General features: G+C 40.9%; 1 protein-coding gene across 1 annotated transcript in view; it reads right to left on the bottom strand.

Moving 5' to 3' along the window:
- The window catches only part of DNAH6 (dynein axonemal heavy chain 6), a 201,300-nt gene that overhangs the window by 11,645 nt on the left and 163,541 nt on the right, over positions 1-26,114 (bottom strand). Inside the window, exons 64-71 of the mRNA XM_026481835.4 lie at positions 21,804-21,994; positions 18,066-18,226; positions 16,146-16,234; positions 15,237-15,383; positions 13,629-13,767; positions 8,104-8,223; positions 7,428-7,549; positions 2,454-2,583 (exon numbers count right to left, since the gene is read on the bottom strand). Of these exons, the coding sequence (XP_026337620.3) occupies positions 2,454-2,583; positions 7,428-7,549; positions 8,104-8,223; positions 13,629-13,767; positions 15,237-15,383; positions 16,146-16,234; positions 18,066-18,226; positions 21,804-21,994 (1,099 nt within the window). The remainder of the gene's footprint in view (positions 1-2,453; positions 2,584-7,427; positions 7,550-8,103; positions 8,224-13,628; positions 13,768-15,236; positions 15,384-16,145; positions 16,235-18,065; positions 18,227-21,803; positions 21,995-26,114) is intronic.

Genomic DNA, 26,114 nt, shown 5'->3' with positions numbered 1-26,114 from the left:
CGCACTTACCCTAACTGTTACCAAGCCGACTTCTGCACCTGGACCTCGGCTGGATGGGAGTCAGGCGGCGCAGACCTCAGTGGCAAATGCCAGCAGGACGAGCAGCTACCTGGTAGGGGAGGGCCATCCCTGGGACCAGAGGTGCCAGAGTCCCTGAGTCATCTCCGCCATGCAGGTAGGTAAGCCTCCCTCTCCCCTGCACGCGTGCACTGCATCGCAGAGACGAGCGGGTGGGTGGGGGGAGACGGAGGGATGAGGGAGGTGCAGCGTTTATCTTGTTCCTGAGCATTATTCAAAGGGACTGACTCAGTTTTTCGGCCCATGGTTCAGGCTGGATTGAAAGTTTTGCTCTTCCTTTCCCTACAGTCTAGCAAACGGAGGCTCCTAAAAGCTATACGAAAATGAAGGACCGGCATTTTGCCTGCATGTCTGCGTAAAGTGTTAGTAAGTGAGTGGCTCTGAGGTCCATATACCAAATTCCTTCTGAATTAGCATTTTCACTGCTCTAGAAAAATCATAGAGGTGTGGGTGAGCCTAGTCTCGGATCATCCCCAGTGCTGTGCTTACACGTCCCCGGTCCCCTATCATCCCCCAGGGGCTATTCCAAACCCTCCGTTCTCTTCCTGAACCAGACTCGTCCCTGTCTGCTTTGCCTCAGCAGGTGGCATGGCTTATTTCACACTGAAAGTATAACCTGTGTTAAGCTTGGAGAGAAAAACCTCCTAGGGGTCAGTGGGACTCTGTGGACCAAGTACACAGTCTTCCAGCCGGCCATCTGCCTATGCAGCCCTTTTCCACCCAGCCCTCCAGCTTCCATTTGTTAAAAATCGCTTCCTAAACTAACTGACTCAGTTTGCTTCACCATCATCAGAACCCTCCACTCAGAAGGCATTCTTCTGAGGGCCTGTTTAGGGAGGAGAAGACTGGCTTCTGGGGTCACACAGGCCTTTTCTTCTGGGGATCTTAGGAGGGTTGGCAAGACTCAGCCTGTGGTATGGTGATATAATAAGAAATATATATTTTGGTCTTAGTCCCTTGTTCCGCCTGGCTGAAGCCTCCCAAACCCTTCTAATTTCCTAAGTAATAAGAGTGATAGGAGCATCATTTTTTATATTTGGCTTTGACCCTGGCTCCTGAAATAGCTTCTGAGTGTTAAAGGTGAAAGGAGCGTCTTTCGTTATTCACAACATAAGCCTGGGTCTTTGTTAATGAGGTGGCTTTGGAAAGCCTCTGAGGGTGGGGGGCTTGTTGTTAGGGGAACCAACAATGTGATTAGACTGTTGGGACTTCAGCTTCCCCCTCCAACCTCTTGGGAGGGGAGAGGGGCTGGAGATAGAATTAATCACTAATGGCTAATGATTTAGCCAATTATGCCTAATAATGAAGCCTCCATAAAAACCCTAACTGAAGGGGTCTGGAGAGCTTTTGTGTACTAGAAGGGTGGTATACCCTGACTCCATGGGCACAGAAGCTCCTGCTCTTGAGACTCTTCTAGATCTTGCCCTATGTACCTCTTCATGTGGTTGTTTTTCTGTACCCTTTATTATATTCTTTATAATAAACTGGTAAATGTGTTTCCCTGAGTTATGTGAGCCATTCTAGCAAATTTTAAACCTCAGAAGGGGGTCGTGGGAACCCCCAAATTATTGGGGGTATAGGTCACAACTTGGGACTTGAGAATGGCATCTAAAGTGGAGAGCAGTCTTGTGGGATTGAACCCTTAACCTGTGGGGTCCGAGCTAACTCTGGTTACTGTCATAACTGGATTGTAGGATACCTAGATGGTGTCCATCGAGTTGGAGAATTGCTTAATGTAAGAGAAAAGCCCACACATTTGGTGTCAAAATTGTTGTGAGCTGAGAGAGATTTACATAAGAAATGTAAATCTACAGTCACTCTAAGACAAGTGTGAGAGTAGATCTTTGATCGTTTGGGAAGATTCCTTAACTCACCAGAAAACAAGGTGATAATTATTTAGCCATTTCTCTTGAATCTAGAAAAAAAATGAAATAGATTCTGGAGCAGGGCTGTCTAATGGAACATTTTACAATAATGGAAATGTCTTCTATCTGTGTTGTCCAATATAGTAGCACTCAAAATGTGGCTAGTGCAAGTGAGGAAATGAATTTTAAATTTTACTTATTTATATTTAAGTAGCCACATGTGGCTAGTGGCTACTGTCTTGGGCAGCACAGGTCTAGAGACACAAGGAAGCTCAGGAAAATGTCTAGTTAAAGTGTCATGGAGCTAGAAACCAACTTGCTCCTGATGCTTCTGGCAGTTGGGTCGTTGAGAGGCTCAAGGGTTCCATGGAGAGCTCCATGTCAGAAGTGCTCTCTACATCAAGAAAAGTGTAGGTAATAAAGCAGATTTGGATACCTGCTCATCACTCAGCTTTCTGTGTTTATTCCTTAAAGTCCTATGATATACAGAAGCCAGGGATTGTTTATTACCTGGAACTCTGGTCCGGACCGAAGCAACAAGTTCTTGGACAATTTCATCATTGCTTTTTCCCTCTCCACCAGAAGACGACCTTGGCTGAACCTCAAGTATGGTGTTGATTAAAGTGCTGGTCTCTTTGTACTGTAATGGTGGGAAGAGACAGGACAGCGAAGACTTGAATTCCCAGAAAATAATTTGCAGCACAGTTGACTTATAGAAATAATGGCAATTGTCAAAAAAGGGAAATTTTTATGTTGAAAATAGAATTGGTAACATGTGCTCATTGGAAATGCACAGTACAGGTGACCCTTGAACAATGTGGGGGTTAAATGGCATTGCCCCTCCTGGTCTCACAGTTGAAAATCCACGTTTAACTTGAGTCTTTAAAAACGTAACCACTAATAGCCTCCTGTTGACTGGAAGCCTTTCCAATAACATAAACAGTTGATTAACACACATTTTGTATATGTATTATATACTGTATTCTTAAAGTAAGCTGAAGAAAAAATGTTAGTAAGAAAATCATAGGGGCGCCTGGGTGGTTCAGTCAGGTTGTCTGCCTTCGGCTCAGGTCATGATCCCAGGGTCCCTGTTCAGCGGGGAGTCTGCTTCTCCCTCTCCCTCTGCCCTCCTCCCCCAACTTGTGCTAGCTCGCTCTCTCAAATGAATAAATAAAATCTTAAAAAAAAAATAGAAAATCATAAAGAAGAGAAAATACATTTATAGTACTGGATTTATTGGAAAAAAAATCTGTGTATAAATGGGCCACGCAGTTCAAACCTGTGCTGTTCAAGGGTCAGTTGTACACAGTGGTCAGCGTTGTATTTAAACATTTTTGGTTGAACAATAATGTGAATGCACTTCATGCCACTGAACTTTATACTTAAAAATGGTTAAAATAGTAAATTTTATGTTATATATATTTAACCCTAATAAAAAATGAATAAACTTTTTAGCTAATCATTTAAAATTTTATAAAAATGGAGAAATAATGAGAATGCTATTTTGAAACATACTTTTATCTAAACTTTTTTTTTCAATTAGAAAAGTATTATGGCTTATTATAGAAAATTTAGAAACTACAGAAAAGTTTAAAGAAAAAATAAATATTTGTGATCTGGCTTTTCAGAGATATTTCAACTTTAGTTTACCCCTACTTGGACATTTTCTCTATATATGTGCATCTAAAACTGAGCCCATATAATTCATGTAGCATTTATACTTTTTAATTTCATGAACACTTTCTCCTACCACTGAAAAAATCTTCCTGAATCATGCTGTAAGTGCCTGGGGGATACTTGGTGGTATGAATGAGCCATAATTAATACAGTTTTTTTTATCTACTATATACTTTCGGACATTTCTAGATTTTAGATTTTATAGAACTCAGTGAATAGAATATCTGTATATGAATTTCACCCACTATATTTGAAATTCTTTAAATGATATATTTTCAAAAGAATATTTTTAAACTGGGTATTACTACATTGATTTCTAAAAACATTGCATCAATTTACACTCCCAACAATAGTGTATCAGAGGACCTATCTTTATCTTTACAAGAATTAATATCTTTGCTTAAAAAATCTTTTCAAATTTAATAGGTAAAAAGTTTCTCATTGGTTATTTATTTGTTCTACTTGGAGGGTTATCAGAGTTAAGCATTTTAAAAATATGTTCATTGGTCATCTGTATTACATCTTCATAAATTACTCATGTATTTTGCACACTTTTGATTTTTAGTCTTTTTGTTACTGATTTATCAGAGATAATTCTATGATAAGAATAATTCACTTCTTTCTCCCCAGTTTTGTGGTAAAATACATGTAACATACAAATACGGTCTTAACTATCTGCAAGTATACAGTTCGGTGGTGGTAAATACATTAATAGTGTTGTGCGACCATCACCACCACCAATCTCCATAATTCTTTTCGTCCTGTAAAACTGAAACCCCTTGCCCATTAAATAGTAACTCCTCACTCCTCCCTTTCCCCAGCCGCTGGCAACTACCATTCTACTTTCTGTCTGTATGATTTTTGACTACTCTAAATACCTCACACAAATAGAATTACACAGTATTTGTCTTTATGGGACTGGCTTATTTCACTTAGCATCATGTCTTCAAGGCTTATCCGGTTGTAGCATATTGCAGAATGTCCTTCCTTTTTAAGGCCAAATAACCCTCCATTATATGTATAAATCACTTTTTTGCTTGTCATCTGTCAGTGGACACTTGGGTTACTTCCATGGTTCAGCTATTGTGAATAATGCTGCCGCTGAGCGGGGAGCTCTACGTGGGGCTCGATCCCAGGACCCTGGGATCATGACCTGAGCCGAAGGCAGATGCTTAACTGAGCCACCTGAGCCACCCAGTTGTCCCTGTTTTAGTCTCCATTCTGGAAAGTTTAAGTTTGTCCTCTATTTCACATGTGTGATAATCTACATACCAGTCCTGGTCTGTAAGCCTCCAGAGTAGGTTTTAATTCTGCTGTGGAATTTTTAGTTTCCTTGAAAGATTTCATTCTCACACATCTCGTGGCATCCTTTGTATATACATGTCAGCCTGTTCTCAAATTCTGGCTTTTTCTTTCTCCAGGCTAGGTCTTCTACCCTACCTCAGATGCCAAAACACATGGTTTACTTTTTTGTTTTTGCAGCAGGTGATTTGCACAGGGCAAGTCTGTATCTTCTGGATGGTATTTTCTATCCTTTATCCTTCAATATGTTTTTTCCCCCTATTTACTCAGCCTCTTATTTTTTCTTTCTATTTATCAGCCTCAAATGAGAAAAGAGATAATAGATATCTGTTTGTGCACAGACAGTCTATACAGATGGCCCTTGACTTATGCTCATTACTATCTTAGGAGGCAATTTCTGCCTTATCTCTCCAACTCACGTGCACAGGTCAAGGCCCAATTTTCTTTACTAGTTTCTAATAAGCATCTGTGTAAGAACAGTTTGCTGGAGTGAGGAAGGAATCCTATCTTTAATGTGAAGACTCTATTGATGGCAGGCAGAATTAGCTAGCCTAAACCAGCTAATCAAAGCAAAGCAATCTGTTGGCTCATACACGGGGAAGAAGAGAACCCAAGTCCACGGGTCTCATGAACGGATCTAATGTTCTCTCTCCAGTACATGCTTGGTTGTGTCTCTTTCCTACGGCAGATGAGCTGCCTGCATGTGGTGGGGGGAATGGGCTGAGTGTGAATGATAAGGCCACAGACAGCGACAGATACACAGTACCCTAGCCAGTGACTCCACAGGAAAGAGAAAGCCCTCCCCCAGTCCTAGCACCTATACACACTGAAGCTGACGGAAGAATTCTCCTTCACCCAGCATGGTCCGTGTACCTGTTCCTTGCACAATTCCAGGGGCTAGGTGATGGAGTGCTGCCTTTGGCCAGGCCTGAGTCACATGCCCACCTCTGAAGGTAAGGAGGTCTTACCAGAATTTCATGGAATGAGGAAGGGGCTGTTAACCCAAAAGGAAGAGACTGGGAGTAGGGCATATACTCTACCAGAAAAATGGAGGAAGGGAGGCTAGACAGAAAAACAGACCACGGTACTCACTACATGCCTGCTGTCTCATTCTCAGTCGTTCTGGACGGATGGAAAACACAAAACCACACTGCGAGGTGCACACGGCCAGGAGTGTTACCTCTCCCGCCAGCGCCATATTTCTCACAGGATGCAGCAGGTCTCACTACCTCTACCCTACGCTTTCCCTTCCTTCGCCCCTCGCCCCATGGCCCACCCGCTCCAGAGCGAACAGTCAGATATGAGCGAATATTAACACTTGGTCTGGCCACCTCTTTTTCTTCCTGAAAGTAGAATAATGGAAAACAAGATATTATTCTAACTCCTCGCTAACTAGCAAAGGAATTTTTAATGGCAGAGAACCATGACATGAGGTGTTGGAACATTGACCTCCTGGGGTTTTTTCTGAAAGTCCCACTGTTGTTTCTTGTGGATTCACGGATATCTAGGTAGACCTCACCCTCTAACACTTGTATGGGCAACATTTACGCTGAAAAGGAAGGTGATTCCCCTCAGCCGTGTGAGCCACCTAGTCTCCAACCTGTATAGTATTCCAGGCCCTAAGTGACGGAACTTATTTCATGGCTTTGGTTCATCCACAGGTGCCTGACCATGGCGGATGAGTAAACTGGGAAGGTATGTAGTGCGCGGGTCATGGAGGAGCCTCAGGTGCCGTGACGAGGAAGTCGGACTACCCCCGGGTAATGGTGCGGCGTCAGGTCTTAGAGGAGTGAAATGAGCCGGTTTGCTCTTCGGTCCTGTGCTGGGGTCTGGTACTGGGACCTTGATGAGCCACAGTTTTAAAGAACACTGTTTTATCTGTCTTGGATGTTTGTTATTGTACTTTCATAACTTAATCGTCTGTGGATCCATAAACCTTGGTGTAATATGATACAGACTGGCCCAGTGTGGAGGGAAAAGGGCAAAAGAGAAAGGACTGTCTGGATTATTGTCCAAATCCCCATGTTAAGGTGACCGAGCAGGTAGAAGGCCGAGAGATGGAGTGGCCAGTGACAGGGAAAAATGCAGGGCGATCTTAGGATGCTGTGAAGGATCCAGGGGGAACAGGCCTTTTTTTTTCTTCTTTTTTTAAAGATTTTATTTATTTATTTGAGAGACAGAGATAGTGAGAGCTTGAGGGGAGAGGAGAGGGAGAAGCAGACTCCCCACTAAGCAGGGAGCCCAATGTAGGACTCGATCCCAGGACCCTGGGATTATGACCTGAGCTGAAGGCAGACGCTTCACTGACTGAGCCACCCATGTGCCCCAGGGAACTGGCTTAACTAGAGTTGAATGCTGAAGTTGAGGTAAAACATTTACTTTGCTTATTTAAAGATATAATGATTTATGGAACTAGTGAGATGATTATGGATGTTTCAAGTTTATATACACAGTATATGAAAATGTATTTTAGGTTAACCTAAACTAACCTAAACTTCCACATACCTGGAAAACTAGGTTGGCATTTTCATGCATTCCGAATATTTCTGGGTCATCCATCAAAGGCAGATTTTCAATGTAGTCCTTAAACTCCTGCAGGCTGTCAGCCAAGGGTGCAAAATAGATGCCTGTGTATTGAAAACACAGAGGGCAAATACGTTTCAAATAGACGAGCTTTGTACTAGCAAGTTCAGTCCTTCTCTGCCTGCTCAGATGGGGGCTAAAATCAACCGCCTTTCACAGAAAAGGGGATTGTTTTCCCCACCCTCCTTGCCTTCATTACTGTGCCTGGTCTCTTTCCCTTTTCTTGAGGCCTGGAGCATGGGATTAGTCTCCTACTCTTTGAGGGTGTCTCCTCCAGAACCTTTCAAGATTCTGGGGACATGCTGCTGAGAGCCACGCCTTGGTAAGGGCTCCAAATTTACACAGCCTTGAAAACACATTTAGACCAAATACGACCCATTTTAGAACAAGTAACTCAAAGTGGTTACTGCACAAAAGATATTTTTGTGCTTTTACTGCCAAACCGGTTTTGGAGATGGTCAAGCATGGGGCTGGGTCGGGCAGGCGTGGGGACTGGGCTGTGATGACTGGATGCCCAGAGCTCCTGGATGGAGAACTGAGAGATGCCGCCAATGACTTCTTGGAAAAGGTCCTTTCAGAATATTGAAAAGTCATTCACCTGATTCTGAATATTTGTAATCCTCTTCTAATGTTTCAGGGGAAAAGAACCTTTTTAAGACTGTACGAAGGCATCTTTGATCCCAGGTGTCTGTAACTCTACCACCGTATGTAATTTCACCTGAAAAGGAGTTTGCATTTTAAAACATATTTTTTATTGATATGCACACCAAAATCCTAATAGGCTTATTTATATACACATTTATTTGGAACTGAAAGTGAAAAGAGCCTTCTATTACTCCCTAAGAAGAGAATAAAAGTCAATTTTGAAAAGGCAGGAGAAAACCTAGTATATGTACTCTACCCTATTTTGCTTTTCCCAAAAAACCAGAACCAAAGCCACTGAGCTCTGTTTACATCTATCTTTTCTCTCTCCCTTTCTTTCTTCTTTTTTCTCTTCTTTTCTTTCTCTATCTCTCCTCCTCCTCCTCCCCCTCCTCTTCCTCTTCCTCTTCTTTTTGCTACAAAATACTGATTTGGGGTCTTACTCCATTGTTGATCACAGTATTCTAAAACATATACACTTCCTGTGCAACACTGCTTCTTTTTGAGGCCAGTAAATAAATGGAACCAAAACATTTACAACAAGACATTCAAACTGTATACATACTTTATAATTATTAAAATTAAGCTAGGAAGGAAAGATAGTTTCAAAGTGAAAGAGACGACTTGCCTCCCAGAGATTATCTTGTGGGGAATGAAAACTTATTAGTATCCCATCTCTTTTTTTCACAGGGAAGCTGCTTTCAGCATGCTCCACTATCATCCCAAAATTCTGAGTAGGAATGGTATCCGCTTTGCATTGGAATAATATCTATTGCTGATATAACTCCTTGGGAAATCTCCAGATCCGTTGCTTCATTTCATTATTTACCACTGCAGTGTTCCCAGAAGGATTTTACCTATGGTACTGACATTGTCAGCTTCTGAATCCTCTGAATGTACAGCCATTCTCATCTCCGTATCTTCTAATATGTCAGGAAGAAATGTTTTTCATTCTCTTTCAAGCTGAGACGGTTGGTTGAAAGAAAGGTATTTCAGTCTTTGGAATCTCAATAATTTATTTCTTCTAAGAGAGCAATGTCTTTACTTGCTCCTCTCATGGGGACCCTTATCTTCCCTCTCCTGTTGAAGCACCTCTGGTCTGTCTTGTTGGGTCAACCGCTCAGGGAGAGGGGACAGGAGGTACAGGAGATATTACAGCTGATGGTCAAGTGGCTAAATCTCTGTGTTAGCAATTCCAAGAGGGAAGAAAGAGATGCTGTTGTATTTTCCTGGGTATATTCTTCAGTCACCTTCTAGGAAATCTTGGAACACAAAGTTCAGTTACATCTTTGTAGTGGGTCCATCTAGTCTGGGCCTAAGTTGAAGATCCTCTTGGATCCTTGGGGCTGGATGGGAATGCAAGCTCAAGTTTCTCCAATTGCATGGTGGTGTCTGGAAAAGGAGGGTGGCCAGGAAAACTAAGACTTCTATAGTTAGTAGGTGGTGAGAGGAAAGAGTTGCCCTATTTTTTTTTAAGTCTCAAACAACGATACCTGCATTTTAAGAGGCAGCACAGAAATATTTTCCTTATAAATCATCAGACTTTGTGCTTTTCCATCCAGATTGAGTTTTCCTTTTCTTGAATCAAACTGAGTAAATAAGGAACTCCACAATTTTGACTCGAGTGGATGACTCACTTTTGGGCTCACTTTTAGGAAGGAGTCTTCCCTGAAGAGGGACCTGGGGAGGAGGTGTTCACCACACATGCTCACCACCTGTCCTGGCCCCAGCGTCACAGTCCCTAAGGGTCTCGTTGCAGATCCCAGTGTGGTGGCTTCCCCCTGCTCTTCCTCTCCTATCCTAAGGGGCTGGCTGGGGGATGGCCCAATACAAACTGGACAGGCCTTAGGTTTGGCTTTGTCCTTGCCTATATTGAGCTCAGATTTGTCTCCTGGACTTATGCATTGCTATACTTTACACTATACAATTTTTAAGACTTCCCCCACCCCCAAATACCTTCTCGGATTTAAAGCCGCCTCAGTATTTCACTGTTCGTTCTCTCCTGTTTAATCTCCCCACTGGTGCTGCTCTATCTTCTTGTTCAGAACTTCATGTCGCTTTTATTATAGCTTTGTAAATTATTGCTCCTCTTTACAGCTTAAAGGACCATGATTGCCAATCATTGATTACAAAGTAGAACCAAATTTATTAACAACACACACGCGCCTTTCAGGATGTGCCTCCAGCTTACCTTTTTTAGTTTAGTTGAAGATAAATCTCCCTTCCATGTACATCCCCTCTTCATACTATGCACCAGCCCAACGGAATTGCTCACAATTTTTTTTTTTTTAAGATTTTACTTATTTATTTGACAGAGAAAGCAGCAGAGGGAGAGGGAGAAGCAGACTCCTCGCTGAGCAAGGAGCCCGATGTGGGGCTCGATCCCAGGACTCTGGGATCATGACCTGAGCCGAAAGCAGATGCTTAACTAACTGAGCCCCCCAGGTGTCCCTTGCTCACAAGTTCTATAGTCAGGCCACACCTCAATGTGTTGGGCTTGTATATCACTATTGTCTCTGCCCAGTGTGCTCTCCTGCTTTCTCTCTCCCAGCGAGCCCGGCTTAGCTCAATGCAGCTGTTCAGCACGAAGCTCCCAGCGGAGCTTTCCCAGATGCCCCCCGGTAATGTTAGTCGTTCCGCTGAAGTCCCACAGCATTGCGCATGCCCTTCTGATTTGATTATGATCCTAGCACAGAGTTTATTTATTATCTCCACCCTCCACGCCATGAGTTTTTGGCAGGCAGGGTTTATGTCATCTTTTATTTCTAGCATCTATTGTAGTATTAGGCACTATTTTCTGGATTAATGTATCAATGTTGTCGAAAATACCACCCTATGGATAAAGCATTGATTGCCTTTTTGATCCTATCTTTTTTTTTTAAAGATTTTATTTATTTATTCGAGAAGGAGAGAATGAGAGAGAGCACGAGGGGGGAGGGTCAAAGGGAGACACAGACTTGCTGCTGAACAGGGAGCCCAATGCAGGACTTGATCCTGGGACTCCAGGATTATCACCTAAGCCGAAGGCAGTCGCTTAACCGACCGAGCCATCCAGGTGCCTTCCTATCCGTTTTTTAAAAACAGCTTTAATAAAGAGCTATAATTTAAAAATCATAAAATCTACATAAAATTTACACGTACAATCAGTAGTATTTAGTAAACCTAAAATGTTGTGTGTAACCATCACCACAACCTAATTTTAGAACATCTGTATCATCCCCCAAAAGAAATCTTGTGCCCCTTCTCCATCACTCCCCATTCTTGCCCCTGTTCCGTGTAACCACGAATCTACTTTCTGTTTGTATATATTTGTTTTTTCTAGAACTTTCAAATAAGTGGAATCATACAATGTGGTATTTTGTGCTGACTTAAAAAAAAAGATGTATTAATTATTTGAGAGAGAGAGAGAGACAGAGAAAGTGAGCAGGGGGAGGGGCAAAGGGAGGAGAAGAGAGAATCTCAAGCAGGCTCCCCGCTGAGTGCTGAGCTCAATTCAGGGCTCGATCCCAGGGCCTTGGGATCAGGGCCTGAGCCGAAATCAAGACTTGGAGGCTTAACTGACTGATCCACCCACACACCCTTATGCCTGACTTTTTTACTTAGCATAGAGTGTGTGAGGTTTACCTATGCTGCAGCACGTATCAGTACTTTGTTCCTTTTCTGGCTGGATAGTACATTGTATGGATACGTCATATTGTTTATCCATTCACCAGCTGATGGAGTTCAGGTTGTTTCCACTTTTTGGCTATTATGATAATGCTGTTATAAACATGTACAAAGTTTTTGTGTGGACATATGTTTTCACTTTTTTCCTGGCTATATACCTAGGAGTGGAATTTCTGGGTCACATGGTAAGTCTATTTAAAAAATTTTCCAAAGTAGCGGCACCATTTTACGTTGCCACCAGCAATGTAGGAGCGCTCCGCTTTCTCCACATCCTCGCCAACATTTCATTACTGTTTTTTTGTTGTTTCATTTTTAAATTATAGTCATCCTAGTTGGTGTGAAGGGGTATCTCATTGTGGCTTTAATTTTCATTTCCTTAATGACTGAGCATCTTTTCATGTTTTCATTGGGTATTTATATGTCTTCTTTGGTGAAATGTCTATTCAAGTGTTTTGCCCATTTTTAAATTGGATTATTTTTCTTCTCGCTGTTAAGTTGTAAGGATTCTTTATATACTTTGTATACAAGTGCCTTATCAGACATATGATTTGCAGATATTTTCCTTCAGTCTGTGGCTTGTCTTTTCACTTTCTTTATGGTGTTTGTTGAAGTATAAAAGTTGTAAATATTGACAATGTCCATTATTATTTTTTCTTTATTGCTTGTGTTTTTTGCGTCATATCTAATAAGCCATTGCCTAACCCAAAGTCACAAAGATTTACTTCTATGCTTTAAGAGCTTTATAAGTTTTAGCTCTTACATTTAGCTCTTACAGGATTCATTTTGAATTAATTTTTGTGCATCAGGAGATAAAGATCCAAATTCATCCTTTTGCAGGTGGATATCTAACAGTCCCAGCATCATTTGTTGAACAACTGATCCTTCCTCTGTTGAGCCGCCCTAATACCTTTGTTGAAAGTAAGCTGACCATCAGTATGAAGTCAATTGACCATCACCATTTTGTTAAGCAGTGTTGGCCACACTGTTGTAGTGGAGCGCTGGAGGCCAGAGTATGAAGTATCCCCCTAGATTCTAAGACCACCTCTTCTGGTCCACGCTGAGGATGGTCCTCATTCATTTCCACTGTTGTTTCACTGCCCTCTATTTCCAAGGTTTATTTGCCTTTCAAGGTTCTAGATCACCCGATCCCTCTCTGTTCTTCCCCATTTCCCTTACTCACCAGTGAAAACCACCCATTCTCATTCTGCCCCTTTTCAGAGTGCTCTTCTTTCCCCACTTCCCAGTGCAAATCATTTCTTCATCACATGGGCCTACATATTCCAGACTGGACCTAATGTTGGTTCAAGGTCCCATGTCACCACAATTAATATTTGCTAAAAATTGTAATTCCTGAAATAGTTCTTCCTTTTTCCCGAGTATACCTGAACCAACAGGTCTCTACTAGTCAATCAATGTTCAGATTCTTTTGAATTTAAGAGCACAGACTCTCGAGGCTAGACTAAATGGATTTCAGTCTTGGCTCTACCACTTATAAACTGTGTGCCTCAGTTTCTTCATGTATAAAATAGGGATATAACAGCCCTCACCTCATACGGTTGTTGTGAGGATTAAATCTGCTAATTCTTGGGAAGCACTGAACATAGCACTTAGCATGTTATCAAGAGAGATATAAGGTTCTGCTATTATTATTTGGGAAAACATCTGCCCATTTCCTATGTGTAAATATTCTCATGATATTCTTATCATGGTCTTTTCACAAAGGGACTATCAGAAGTCATCATCACCATTATCAAACACTGGGGAAAGGACACCATCTTTATATGGGCCATGGCCTGGCCATGTGGGCATACTGACCAGTGATGTAAATCAGCGCATCCCAGGGAATCTTTCCTTCTTGACAATAAAGGTTGAGGTTCAGTAAAGCACACTCCCTGTCACTGTCATTAAATTCATAGCAGATATTCCAACCAAGAGGGCCAAACTTTTTTCTCTCCTAGAAGGGAAAATGAAAATGGTCTTATATAAAATTTGATAAAATTAACTTTGTATAAAATATTGAGAAATAAAAGGTTTCTGTTGAAGTTGGGCATCCTCATTCTGTAAAATCAGTTAAGATCATGAAGTTCAACTTCATCGAGGCTTTCGGTTTGGCTTTCAGCAAACATGGGCGGCATCTCTTCCTCCATTCCTGGCTCTTCTCCAAAATTTCCAAAAGAAAATTTGACATTACTGGAACTATGATGGATCTGTGAAAAGGACATTTGTCCTTCATGGTAAAATAAAATATTTCCCCATCAAAATAGGCAAAAAAAAAAAAAAAAAATACTGACACTCATCATCCATCTGGTGGCGAGAACTACTCTCTACTGTTCTAAGGAGTCTGTCCATCACCTAGGCTTTTCAGTCATGTCACGACGTGCTGATTACATACTGACTTCTCTGCATGTCATTTTTTTTTAACTGGTACACAGAGTCATAACCCTTGTTTCCTGACTTCACATACTGAAGTCTTTCCCCTTCTTCATTATCTCCCTATCCCACCTTAATTTCTTAATTCCAAACTGATGATTATACCAGAGGTCTCACATTCCCTCCTCCTGATCTCAAAATTTCCCCAAGTCTTGAACCACCTCCCCATCTCAGCTGATTCTCTTTGTAAAACGGGGGCTTCACACCTGGAGCCCCTAGTCCCAGCCTCTCAGATCTCCTCTAGGACTTTGTTTACTTATTTATCTCATATATTGCATCTTTAATCTTTGTTTTTTTCTTTACAGGTTCTTTCTCTAGAGACCATATGCATTTGAAACCCAGGCAGCCAGTCTAATTAAGACACCATTCTAGAGACATGTAGTTGAAGAGTCAGAATTTAAGTGCAGGGTCACAGGATGGACACCAAATCACAGCAGTGAGCTTTGAGCAGAGGGAAGGAGAAGTAGTCCTGAGTTGAAGGTCATCTTTCAGGGGACTTGGAGCTCCGGTCACAGGGAAGAGGCTTTTAAGGGTGGTGAGCCCACTCATATAGGAACAGGCGAGAATGAAACTATAGCAAGAAAAATGATGGACTGATATTTATGTGCAAAGAAGGAATAATAAAAATAATCCTGAAATTATGGAGATATGGGACCACCGATTTCAGGAGTAGAGTCTGGAGGGAAGCAGATTTGGGACTGAGGCATAGCTAAGGAGATCGATTTTGTGCTTTTGAATTTGACCTCGTGCATTTATCCAGGTGATGGTGTCCCTTAGATCCGAGTAGAGCTGGGAGGCAAAGCTGTGAGCTGCTGAGGTGAGGGAAGTACAGACTAATCAGCCACTAGGGGAGAATTTGGCTTCAGACCCTGAATGGGGCCTCAGCACTTTACAATGCCACTTGGAAGCTTTCATGTAATTCCCACTTTTTAATTTATTTTTTTAACATAATGCACTTTCTTGTTTCTACTAAAAAGCAAAAATTGAGTGTACCTGAATAATTGCATGGAAGAAACAAATGCCAAATATTATTTGTCTCCATTTTCTTCCAAGTATATTTTCTTCGAAAAACGAAGGTGTCATTTCAGTAAATGCTCGCCTGATATTTGCGCGTAAACCTTTTGGAGGCTCATTGGTTACCTGGATTCAGACACATACGTGGCAGAGAGGGCGATTTTATAGATTTTCATTATTTCGGAATAACACACATAGGCTGAAGCCATCGAGAGGATGTAGGTAACTGATACCCGTGGGGGCATTCCTGGCATGTGGGGGCCTGCTCTGTACCTTGCTCAGCCCCAGTCTCTGCAAAATTGGGCCTGGTGGGGTCTTTAGACCTACAGTGGGTGAACCGTCTCCACAAGAACCTCAGACAATTTATTTTGGTGTCCATTTTTTCTAAATATGGGCCAGAAAGTACGTTCAGGCCTTCAGCATTGGATTTTCCATGCATCCCAACATACGACATCCCTTGATGACACGGGACAGGGAAGGAAGAGACATCTCCTGTTCCCTGAGTGAGATTCATATGCAGAGGCTTCCTGTATATTGGAGACTTCCAGCACTGAAATCCAGCAGCCGTACTACCTGCAGGCCTTCCTGTCTCTCACATGCTGAAATAGTCTCTTAATTCTGGGAGGGGTTCCATTCTCACTACTCTGCATCCTTGACATTTTCTTAAACTGTTGGATGAGCAACAGACTAGGGCGCACAAGGATGGGAGTGGTTTGGGAAACTATTCACCTGCGTGCTATCAGGTGAAGGGATACTGACCTCCTTTTCCCCACCTGGGCCACCCAGACTTTGACGTGGTCCTGCACGGGGCCTGGGCTGCCCAGACCCATTCGGGGAACACTCTGAGGCCAATCGTTTTGCACCATTCCAACCATCTGCATACATTACCTTGACGGAATTTTGAAGAACTGTAACAGGAAATGTACTACTAGGCATGGAACTTAAAAAGAGTCGAAAAGTGTCCTTGATAGTAATAGCTGTTTAAAACAAAGAGAAGACAACAGAAAAGGAAAATGCTTAACTTAAAATAATACTTTTATATAACAAATACTTATTATGGGATAGCAAAAAAACCTCTGTGAGGTCTGTTTAAAGACTAGTTTGTTTTAAGTCTTTTATGTTGTAAAATGTTCTACAAAGGAGGTAGGAGGAATTTTTATAGAAACTCTTGATACATGAAAGTTTGGCAATCTAGACACTGGCGCATCTGAGTAAAAAAATAAGGACACATTAATTTTCAGTACTTGGAGGTATTAAGGGCCTTCCCCCTGAGATGGGGAAAATATTCAATTAAAAAATAGGGTGGTTACTGCCAGTGTTCATGAAGTGTTTTGTTTTGTTTTATTTTTAAACAATTCAATTTGTGGCAAATTGCATGAAAATGGTCAGAAAGCCCTATGGAGAAGAAAGGGATCTCTCCACTCTGCAGAGCAGTTGCAAAGGGAACTGAGGGAGCAGAGGGTACGGACAGACTTCATAAACAGAATGAAGAAGTTAAGACAATATGCTTACTTTGTGAGTTGTGCACAGAAAACCTAAGAAAATGAATTCCCTTCTGGGTTCAAAAGGCTGAAGCAAAGTTGGGAGAAGTGTTGTTCCCATTATAGGAAGATGCAGTCGTCATCCAAGGATGACTTTCTTGGTGCTGGTTACATATTATGTAACATATTATGGTGTTTCTCCAACATTCCAGGCCTGCTCCCTCCCCAGGGCCTTTGCATTGGCTGGTCCTTCTGCCTGGAATGCTCTTCCTTTAGATTCCCTCACCTTCTTCAAGTCTTGGTCAAATGTTACCTTCTCAAAGAGGTTTACCCAGATCACACTGTTTAAACTGCTATCCACTCTTCCTTCCCATCACACCCACCCACCGCCCATGTTATCCTGACCTTTCTGATCCTCCTTACTCTATTTTTTCCCAAAGCACTAGCCACATTCTATCATACCATATAAATACTTATTTATTATATGGTTTAATTATTGTTCGTCTCCCCTCACTAACATTTAAGTTCGAGGAGGGCAGATAACTATGGTTGTTTTGTTCACTGTCCTAGCTTAAACATCTAGAACAGTGCGTGGTACATGGTAGGTTCCCAAATATTTACTGAATGAATGACTGCAGATTAAAGCTGAATTTATGACATAATTCCTGTCAAAACCAGCTAGATCCTGTATTTCCCTATTAACTACCTGCCCCGCCCCCCAGCCCCTTTCCTCCAGGTGGGCTTGCAGTTTTGAAGGATACAGCCTGCTGCAGCCTCCTTTGCCTGGCGAAGCAATATAGCTATTGTTCCTCTTTATCCTAAACTCGGTCTTTGCTTCGCTATTTCGGCTCTGAAGCACTGAGGTGGGTTTTCCACAACATGGCTGGGGGCACACATGCGGGTTAGTTAGTTGGCACAGGAGTCACAGAGAATAAGAAGTGGTGAAACACGACCCTAGGGCAATTTGAGTCTGGGAATCTCCTCTCATTCTGTAGTGAAAGATTTAATTTCCTTTCTTTGTCCTAAGTCCATTTTTCTATTTCTTTTAGCGTGCCTGTATGTAATCTATTTTGAATTCAAATGGCTTCCATAAAAAGGAACATGAAACAGAAATGATCCGGTGGATCATACCCACAACTTGAAGTCTGAAGATCTTTTTTCAAGTCTGGATTGTGTAATTTAACTAAAACTCTCTAGGTCTCAAATTCCTCCTCTTTAATATGGGGAAACGTAATTCCTACAATAAAAAATTATTATAAGAATTGGGTTCAACAAAGAAAGGCTCCATAAAAGGTATTATTATGCAAATGCTATGTGTTCAACATACTTGGATCTGTGAAGGTTTTAATTAGTTCTTCCATTGCCAACATCCAAGAAACAGCAAGATGGCAGTTTTGCAAAAATACCCAGTTTCCTGATTTCATTGCCTCTTTGATCATTCTTTCAGCAATGGGTCCTTGTCCTTGCCCCAGTGAAATTGATTGCACCCTGAATTCCACAACAACAAAAAATGTTGCTTTATGTTATTTATAAGCAATGAGACCATGAAGAAATGTAAATATAGTAGACTCCTAATATATGCACCTATTTCAAAACCTCATTTTAATAGATATGCAAATGTTTATTTTCTTTTTTAAAAAACATTTTCTACTATAACACACATATAGAAAAGTCCAAAAAACCAAATATATAGCTCTATGAATGATCATGAATGAACACCTGTGGTTGAGAATGAAGTTTGCCAACACCCCAGAGACATCTCTCTTATGCCCCTTTCTATTCCAATGACTTTTCCTTCCTCCTTCCCAAAGGGACCTTTCTCCTGATTTCCAACACTATAGATCAGTTTTTAAAAACTTAAAAAAATTTGAAGTCTCACATCCATATAGCGTAAGTACATAAATCATTAGTGTATGGCTTAATGAAGTCTCCCAAAGTGAATGTACACTTGTACTACCACACAGGACACACAAAAGAGAGGATTAAAAGCACCCTCCCAATCAATAGACTTCTTCATTCTCAAAGGTAAAAACTATTTTGAATTCTAATACCATAGATTAATTTTACTAGTTGTTATAGTTTATATAAATGGATTAATGTAGTATTTATATTTTCTGTATTTGGTCTGTTTCAATCAACATTATTTTTTAAATTTATTTTTTATTTTTTAAAAGATTTTATTATTTTATTTTATTTTATTTATTTATTTATTTATTTGACAGAGAGAGAGAGAAGGAACGCACACAAGTAGGCAGAGTGAGAGGGAGCAGGATTTTGCCTAGGATTTTGTGGTCCTCCACACGAGATTCACATCTTCTTCTGGCAAGCAGCTAGAGATACCACTAATCAGGGGTCACCATAATTTCCTCCTAAGTATATTTCTTACCCGGCCTTATTCCTTTTGGTGAATCTCCTTGGAGTGCCAAACCAAAGTAAGGGAGGTGGTTTACCAGTTTCTTCTACTATTCAGGTGGCTCTGGGCTCCAATTTTGTCCCCTTTGTCCCTTTAATCAATGAAAAGTTTTGCTCAGCTTCTCAGCTCTTTGCCTCCTCTTCTGATGCCTCTCCGTGAGTACAGGACTTATTGTACTGGGTTTTCTTCGTCTCTTGACTATTCCTTACTATTTTCTTCATTCTCCAAAGCTTCAAGCATTTTTAAAAATATATTTTGTTCAAGGTTTCTAGTTGTTCTTAGTGGGAATATTAGTCTGAGTTCTTAGTCTGACATTTCTGGACCAGAAGTCCTTAAATATTCATAAATTTACAGCTAAGTGCCTCATTACTATACTTTACTGGTTTTTGGTATATAATATTTTTTTTTATGTACTTCCACTTATTGGAAAATTTCCCTTATGATTTCCCTTTAATAGAGGAGTTGTTCAAAAGGGCATTTTTGGTTTTCCAAATATTGAAAAAATTAACTTTTAAGATTGATTTTGAATATTAATTGTGTCAGGGATTAAGTTTATTGTATTTTTGAAATATGTCTTAGCACATGGTTAATTCTTAAATGCTCCGTGTGTACTTGAAGAACTTGCATTTGCTCTATGTATTGAGTGTAAAGATCAAAGGTCATTAATTTCACTGTTAAATTTATTGTCTGAATATTTTATATTCTTAGCAGTTCTGGAACTTTTTTTGTTCTTTATAATAGTTTCTATTAGAGATGTATTAAAATTTTCCACATTAATGTTAATTTATCAATTTCTCCTTATATCGGTTTCTCTAGTTTTTGCTTTATAGATTTCAAGCTTTGTTAGCTGTGTACAATTGTACAATCGGTGTTTTTTGTTTGTAGGTTTTTTTGTATATCATAGAGTTGCCCTCTTTATCCCTAATATTATTTTTTGCTGCCAACTCTATTTTGTGATATACATTGGAACTATTAATGCTTTCTTATGGTTAGTATTTGCATAGTCTCTCTTTATTTTCTACTTTCCTATGTTGTCTTTGTATTGTTCATGCCTTTTCTAAGTAGCATATAGCTGAATGTTTTTAAAATCCAATTTTGTCATATTTATCTTTTCACAGGTAAGATTTTTATACTTATTTAGGTATTTGGATCGATTTCTCTATTTTGGTTTGACTTTTGGTTTACTATACTTTATCTTTGAATTTATTTTTCTTCTTTCCTATCTGTTGGATTAGAATATTGCACTACATAGTCTTTTGTTCCTCTGCTGGCTTGGACGCTATAAATTATTTATTATTCTGGTGTTTGCCCTTAAAACTTCAACATGTCTACTCAAACACAAGTTTTCCTAAGGCCAACAGAGTTATTCTGTACTTCTTTTTTCTTCTTGAATACATCAAGAACTTAGCACATATTAACTACCTATTAACATTTCTCCCCATTTTCCGATTATCTTGAATTCTTTTATGTTTAATACTTACTATGAAATATTTGAGCCATACAAAAGCTGTAAGGTTAATATAATGAATATTCATGCACCCACAACCCAGCTTAGGAAATAAAACACTGTCTACATGATCTGAACCTGCGGTGTACTCCTCCTTGTTCACTTCTGTCTCATTCCCCAACCTTCACTTCCCCAGGTCACTGCTATCTTGGATTTAGTGTAAGTGCCCTACCTTTCTTTATACTGTAATTCTTTCCACCTTACTGACTGCAAATTTTGGGACTTCTCAGCCTCCATAATCATGTAAGCAAATTTCATATATATATAATAATTATATGTTATAATTATATATGTATATAATAACATATACTATAGGACATTTTCTTTCTTTCTCTCTTTCTCCCTTCCCTCCTTCCTTCCTTCCTTCCTTCCTTCCTTCCTTCCTTCCAAAATTGGGTCTGTTTCTCTGGAGAAGGCTGACTAGTGCAGACTATGAACTTCAAGTGAACAGACAGGACCCATCATCTTATAATCCCCCGACCAGGGAAAAGGCCAGACCAGCCATTCCATGGAGGGGCCTGTCAGGTGTCAAGGCTGGAAATTACCTTGTACATATGAGCCCCCTACTCTCCCCTGACAACCTGTGGTCTTGTGCACTTCCCTACCTATCTGAACACCATTTTGGGGAGGACTGGGGGAAAAAGGAGAAGTCAGGAAGACTGACCTTTTTTGAGAAAGAAACCAAATCAACTTACCCTGGAGACATTTAAATCAAAAGAAAATAAGTAATGTAAATGTGCAAATTTAAACTTCCCCCTGCCCCTATTATTCAGCAGGGTAGATGAGACTGATGAGACAACATAAGGAGCCCTGGAATTTTTCGCACATTTCATACGGAGTAAACTAGTCCTTTTACAGTTACATTAAAAGCATGTCTTAAATAACAAATAAGTTTTAATCACTATTCCACTAGCTTACTATACATTTTGGACAATCTTCCCTTTGTTCGAATGAAGTTTACATCTGCTTTTATTATTTTTGACCCCATTTTAACAATAGACATAGCTAAATATTAATGTATCTTAATTTATTTAGTAAGGTATACCTAAATGTAGGCGTTCACACTCCACAGAGGGAAGAAAAAGGGCAAATTTTAACAAGGAGATGTTCCTATGAATTATAAAAATGGCACAATGTGACCTTACCGTTCTGAATACCCGCTGTCCCGGGCAAACCTCTGGAATGCGCCCATAGGATCCGAGCCTGTGCTTAAGATAAATACCAGGGGAGTGTTATATGACATGTCTTGATACAGAGTGGGCAGGTCCACAGGTGGTGTCTCTATAAAGTGTTTTCCAAGATTTTCTATTACAAAGTCTGTAAGAGCAAAAACCACCTGAAAGTTGAAAAGAAAAATATTTTAAAAATAGTATGTTGGATGAGGATCCTTCATAATTCTATCTTATTTCTCCCCGTTAACTTCTCAGAGCGGGTGCCCTGTTGTTCTGCACTCATTCTCTCCTGATTAGGTATCCTTCTTCCTACTGGATTTGTGCACCACGTGACTGCCGGCAGCCATGGTTCCCCTGACCTCACGGAGCAAGCTGACTAGTGGATGAGAGGAAAGTCCCTTGTCATTCCATCCATCTCCAGACCTGCTGTTGCCCCATCCTAGCCTCCTTCTGTCCCATCCTTCTCGCATTCTCGTGGACTTTACTTTCAGTCCTTCCCTTGTCTCTTTCTACACTATTGACTCCCTCCCACCAGATCTTCTTATCATCATACAGTTGGGTTCTACTGTCTCCTATTCTTAAAACCAAAACAAAGCCTTCCCTTGATTGCTGCTCCCTTCCCAGCTATTTCCTTTCTTTGCTTCCCTTCATAAGCCAGCTTCTAGAACTGACACCATATATTGTCTCCCTATCTTCCTCTCTCATTTTACTCATCAGCCTCTTCTGACCCTTCTTGGGAACCAGCCTCAGCCCTGATGATCATAACCCTGTCTGACCACTTCCTACACTGATGTGTTTCCTTTACAGATCCTATCCTAAACTGCTTACCCCATGCCTGCTCTTGCAGACACTCTCCCTCTCTAGCCCACATGGAGCCTTTGTGTGAGATGGGAAAAGATGTCCCTTCTTCAAGATACTTGTGCCAGAAAGCTGTAATGATAAATATACAACCAAAACTACAGTATCTACAATGCAAATGACTCCCTTAAGGGTTGTGCAGTGCACATCTACCACAACTGTGAGCAGCAGCCCTGCTTTAACATTCGTCCTCCATTAGGCATTGACATCACCTTGTCCAAACAATTCTTGCATGTTTTTTGTTGTTCTTGTTGTTGGGACAGGGGACATCTCAACTTAATTCAGGGCTATGGCCTTGGATTACATCCTTCTGTGGCCAGTCTGGGAAAAGATGTTTACATGACTGCCCACTTAAATGAGGATATATTGTGGTACTGACTATAAAGGTGGCATGGGCTAAAAGGGACAGCCCTGCAACAGGGCCAAGGGGGTTTTGAGCTTAGTTTTAGCTATGTCATTGTGTGACTAAATACAATTTCAACATCAGTTTCTTCATTATTATTTTTAAAAATATTTTTGATAGTATGACCTATTAATTTGCTTTTTACTTTGACAAAAAAGTGCTTAGAGTTTAGAGAAAATAACAATATACAAAGCACCAATAATTTATTTCTTGGGGCTGTTATGTAAATATAAAAGTGGTAACACACTCATGAAAGGTTTTTGAACTCAAAACGTTGAAGAAATATTTCTTTTGTAAACAGGACAAACTGCCATAAATATTATATAGAGATACAGGTTTCCGATGGCTTTATTAATGAAAGATCACAAACTATTGGTTACATGTGCAATTTCTCGTGTATGAACTGATTTTATGAAGCATTTCAAATATGCAGAAAAATAAATTTGCACAAAATACCCTTGGTTAGGCTCAAGTCTATCTAATATATATCCGGAAATGCATATTTCCAAGAATATGGTTAAGTACATAAAATACAGAAAGGAAATGCAGCAGTTACAGCTATAGAGTGGAAGTTTCCTGTGGAATTAGCAGGTAGTTTCCTGTGTTTTGATTTGGCTGTTTGTCCCTCCAGTGATAAGATTCATGATTCCCAGGTGGAGGAAGAGGTAATACAATAGAACTGAGTATAAGGGGTGCCTGGGTGGCTCCATCAGTTAAGCTTCTGCCTTCAACTCAGGTCATGATCCCAGGGTCCTGGGATCCACCCAACAACACTCCCCCCAACCTCGCTCAGCAGCGGAGTCTGCTTCTCCCTCTCCCTCTGCCCCTTCCCCAGCCTCAGGCTCTCTCTCTCATAAACAAAATCTTTAAAAAAAACTAAAAACAAGAACAACAGAACTGAGCATGTGCACATGCCAGCTAACTGTGTGCCTCACCACCATTGCGAAATGGTCCTCCTCACTTTCATACTAAGAGGCTAGAAGTTCTCTGCTGTTTCCAATGGTGCATTAAAGATCTCGTCCATATAAAAGATAATGTTAACAACTGCTATCTTATTCCAAATCCAAGAGGCTTCTTGGCTTCTAGTTATTCTAGTCAGTGTGAGTGAAGCAGGCTAGCTTCCTGATGAGCGCCACTGACGTAGTGGCCGGAATAGAGAGTGTACCCCCGCCCCCCCCCAAGGCTCACAGCACAGCTAAGCTGGGAGGCGTGTGGAAGATTTCCTGCCCTGCCTTTCTTATCAGTTGCTCAGTTCCAGCTTCTGTGCACTCTGTATCCACACTGTCCTCGCTTTCAGAGTCATCATCATCCACGGAAGTCTTGTTCTCCTGCAGCTGTCTTAACCCGGAAGTGATTTTGGGGTCTTCCTCTAGGTGCTTCCTGTGCTATGTTCCTGAAGTTTCCTAGGTAGTGTCCACTGACCTGCTCGCTCCTCAGGTTCCTTCCACATCACAGGCTGGAATGGATCCACTTCTGTGACCCTTCTGGAATTCTGCTGTTTTAATCTCATCAAGATTTTTATGGCAATCCTGCAAGAATGTACGTGGAAATGCTTCCAATTCCCCACATCCATGATCTAGGGAGTTAGGCATTTCTTCAAGACCACCCTCTGAAAATCCCATGTCTGGCTGCAGGATCAGAGACTTTGTAGTCTCTTCCCTCTTTATCACCAAGTCGTTTGCTAGGCGCTCTCTCACTTTCTGGAGTTTCCCAAATCTGACATATGTGGCTCCATTATGTCTTGCTTAGAACCATTTTTCTGGGGGCGCCTGGGTGGCACAGCGGTTAAGCGTCTGCCTTCGGCTCAGGCCGTGATCCCGGCGTTCTGGGATCAAGCCCCACATCAGGCTCCTCCGCTATGAGCCTGCTTCTTCCTCTCCCACTGCCCCTGCTGTGTTCCCTCTCTCACTGGCTGTCTCTCTCTCTCTCTCAAATGAATAAATAAAATCTTTAAAAAAAAAAAAAAAAAGAACCGTTTTTCTGGCCTGCTGCTTGATCTTTGACAGTATCTGGCTGAGGTCTTCAGAGCATTTTTAGTTCATCTTCCCTATCAGAAGCTATATGGAATTCCTGAATTTACGTGAATACTTTTTTGAAGGTACTGATGGGCTGATAGTGCACAAATTCACTCTTGAGAGACCCTGTCTTTGAGAATTCCCTGCCTGTTGCTTTCATTGTGCCGAGAAGGTAAGCTTTAAACATTTGGGAATAATGACCCCTTGTTCATCCTTCCTGAGTGGCCAAACCTCATTTAAGCTATAGTGTATTAGATGAAGGGTAAAGACCCAGGTGGCTGCGACATTGTGCGTTATATTAGAATACAAGTACTCACACTTCTCATCATACGCAAGTTCTTTTTTTTTTTTAATTGAATTGTGGTAAAATACATATAACAAAAAATTTAGCATCTTAACCATTTTAAGCATATAGTTCATAAGTAAAATTGCATTCTTATAATTGGTGTTTCTCAACTTGGGAAAGCTGTGCAACTGTTGCTCTGAAAAGATTTCATCTTGGGTGACTGTCTACACTGTGGTTTTCAACAGAGAGAAAACCTGGCTCTCAAAGAGGTTGCCACCTTCCCAAGGTGGAGGAAGCCTGGACTGAAACACCAGGACTGTTAAGGTTAGGGTTCTCAGTAGATTCAGCCTTGGAAATCAACAATGCTGCATGTGATATGTCTTTACGTCCTCATTCGTCTGCTTTGAGAATGATTGTTTCTCCTTATATGTGTTTAATCACATTAAAGGGAGGGGTTCACAAAATATGGTTTCATCATCATCTGGGAAACTGGTAGAAATGCAGATTTTTAGCCTGTTGCCCAGACCTGCTGAATCAGAAACTCTGGGAGGTGGGCCCAGGTCTCTGTGCTTTAGCAAGCCCTCTAGATGATTCTGATGCACACCAAAGTTTGAGAACAGTGGTATACAGCACTTTTCTTAGCTTCGGTATGGTGATGAATTATTCTCTATCAGGCAATCTTTATTCACCTCTGATCTAAGTGATAATTTCTTTTTTTTTCT

The sequence above is a fragment of the Ursus arctos genome, unplaced genomic scaffold, assembly GCF_023065955.2.
Source record: "Ursus arctos isolate Adak ecotype North America unplaced genomic scaffold, UrsArc2.0 scaffold_8, whole genome shotgun sequence".
Lineage (NCBI taxonomy): Eukaryota > Metazoa > Chordata > Mammalia > Carnivora > Ursidae > Ursus > Ursus arctos.
This window is presented reverse-complemented; position numbering and strand designations above follow the sequence as displayed.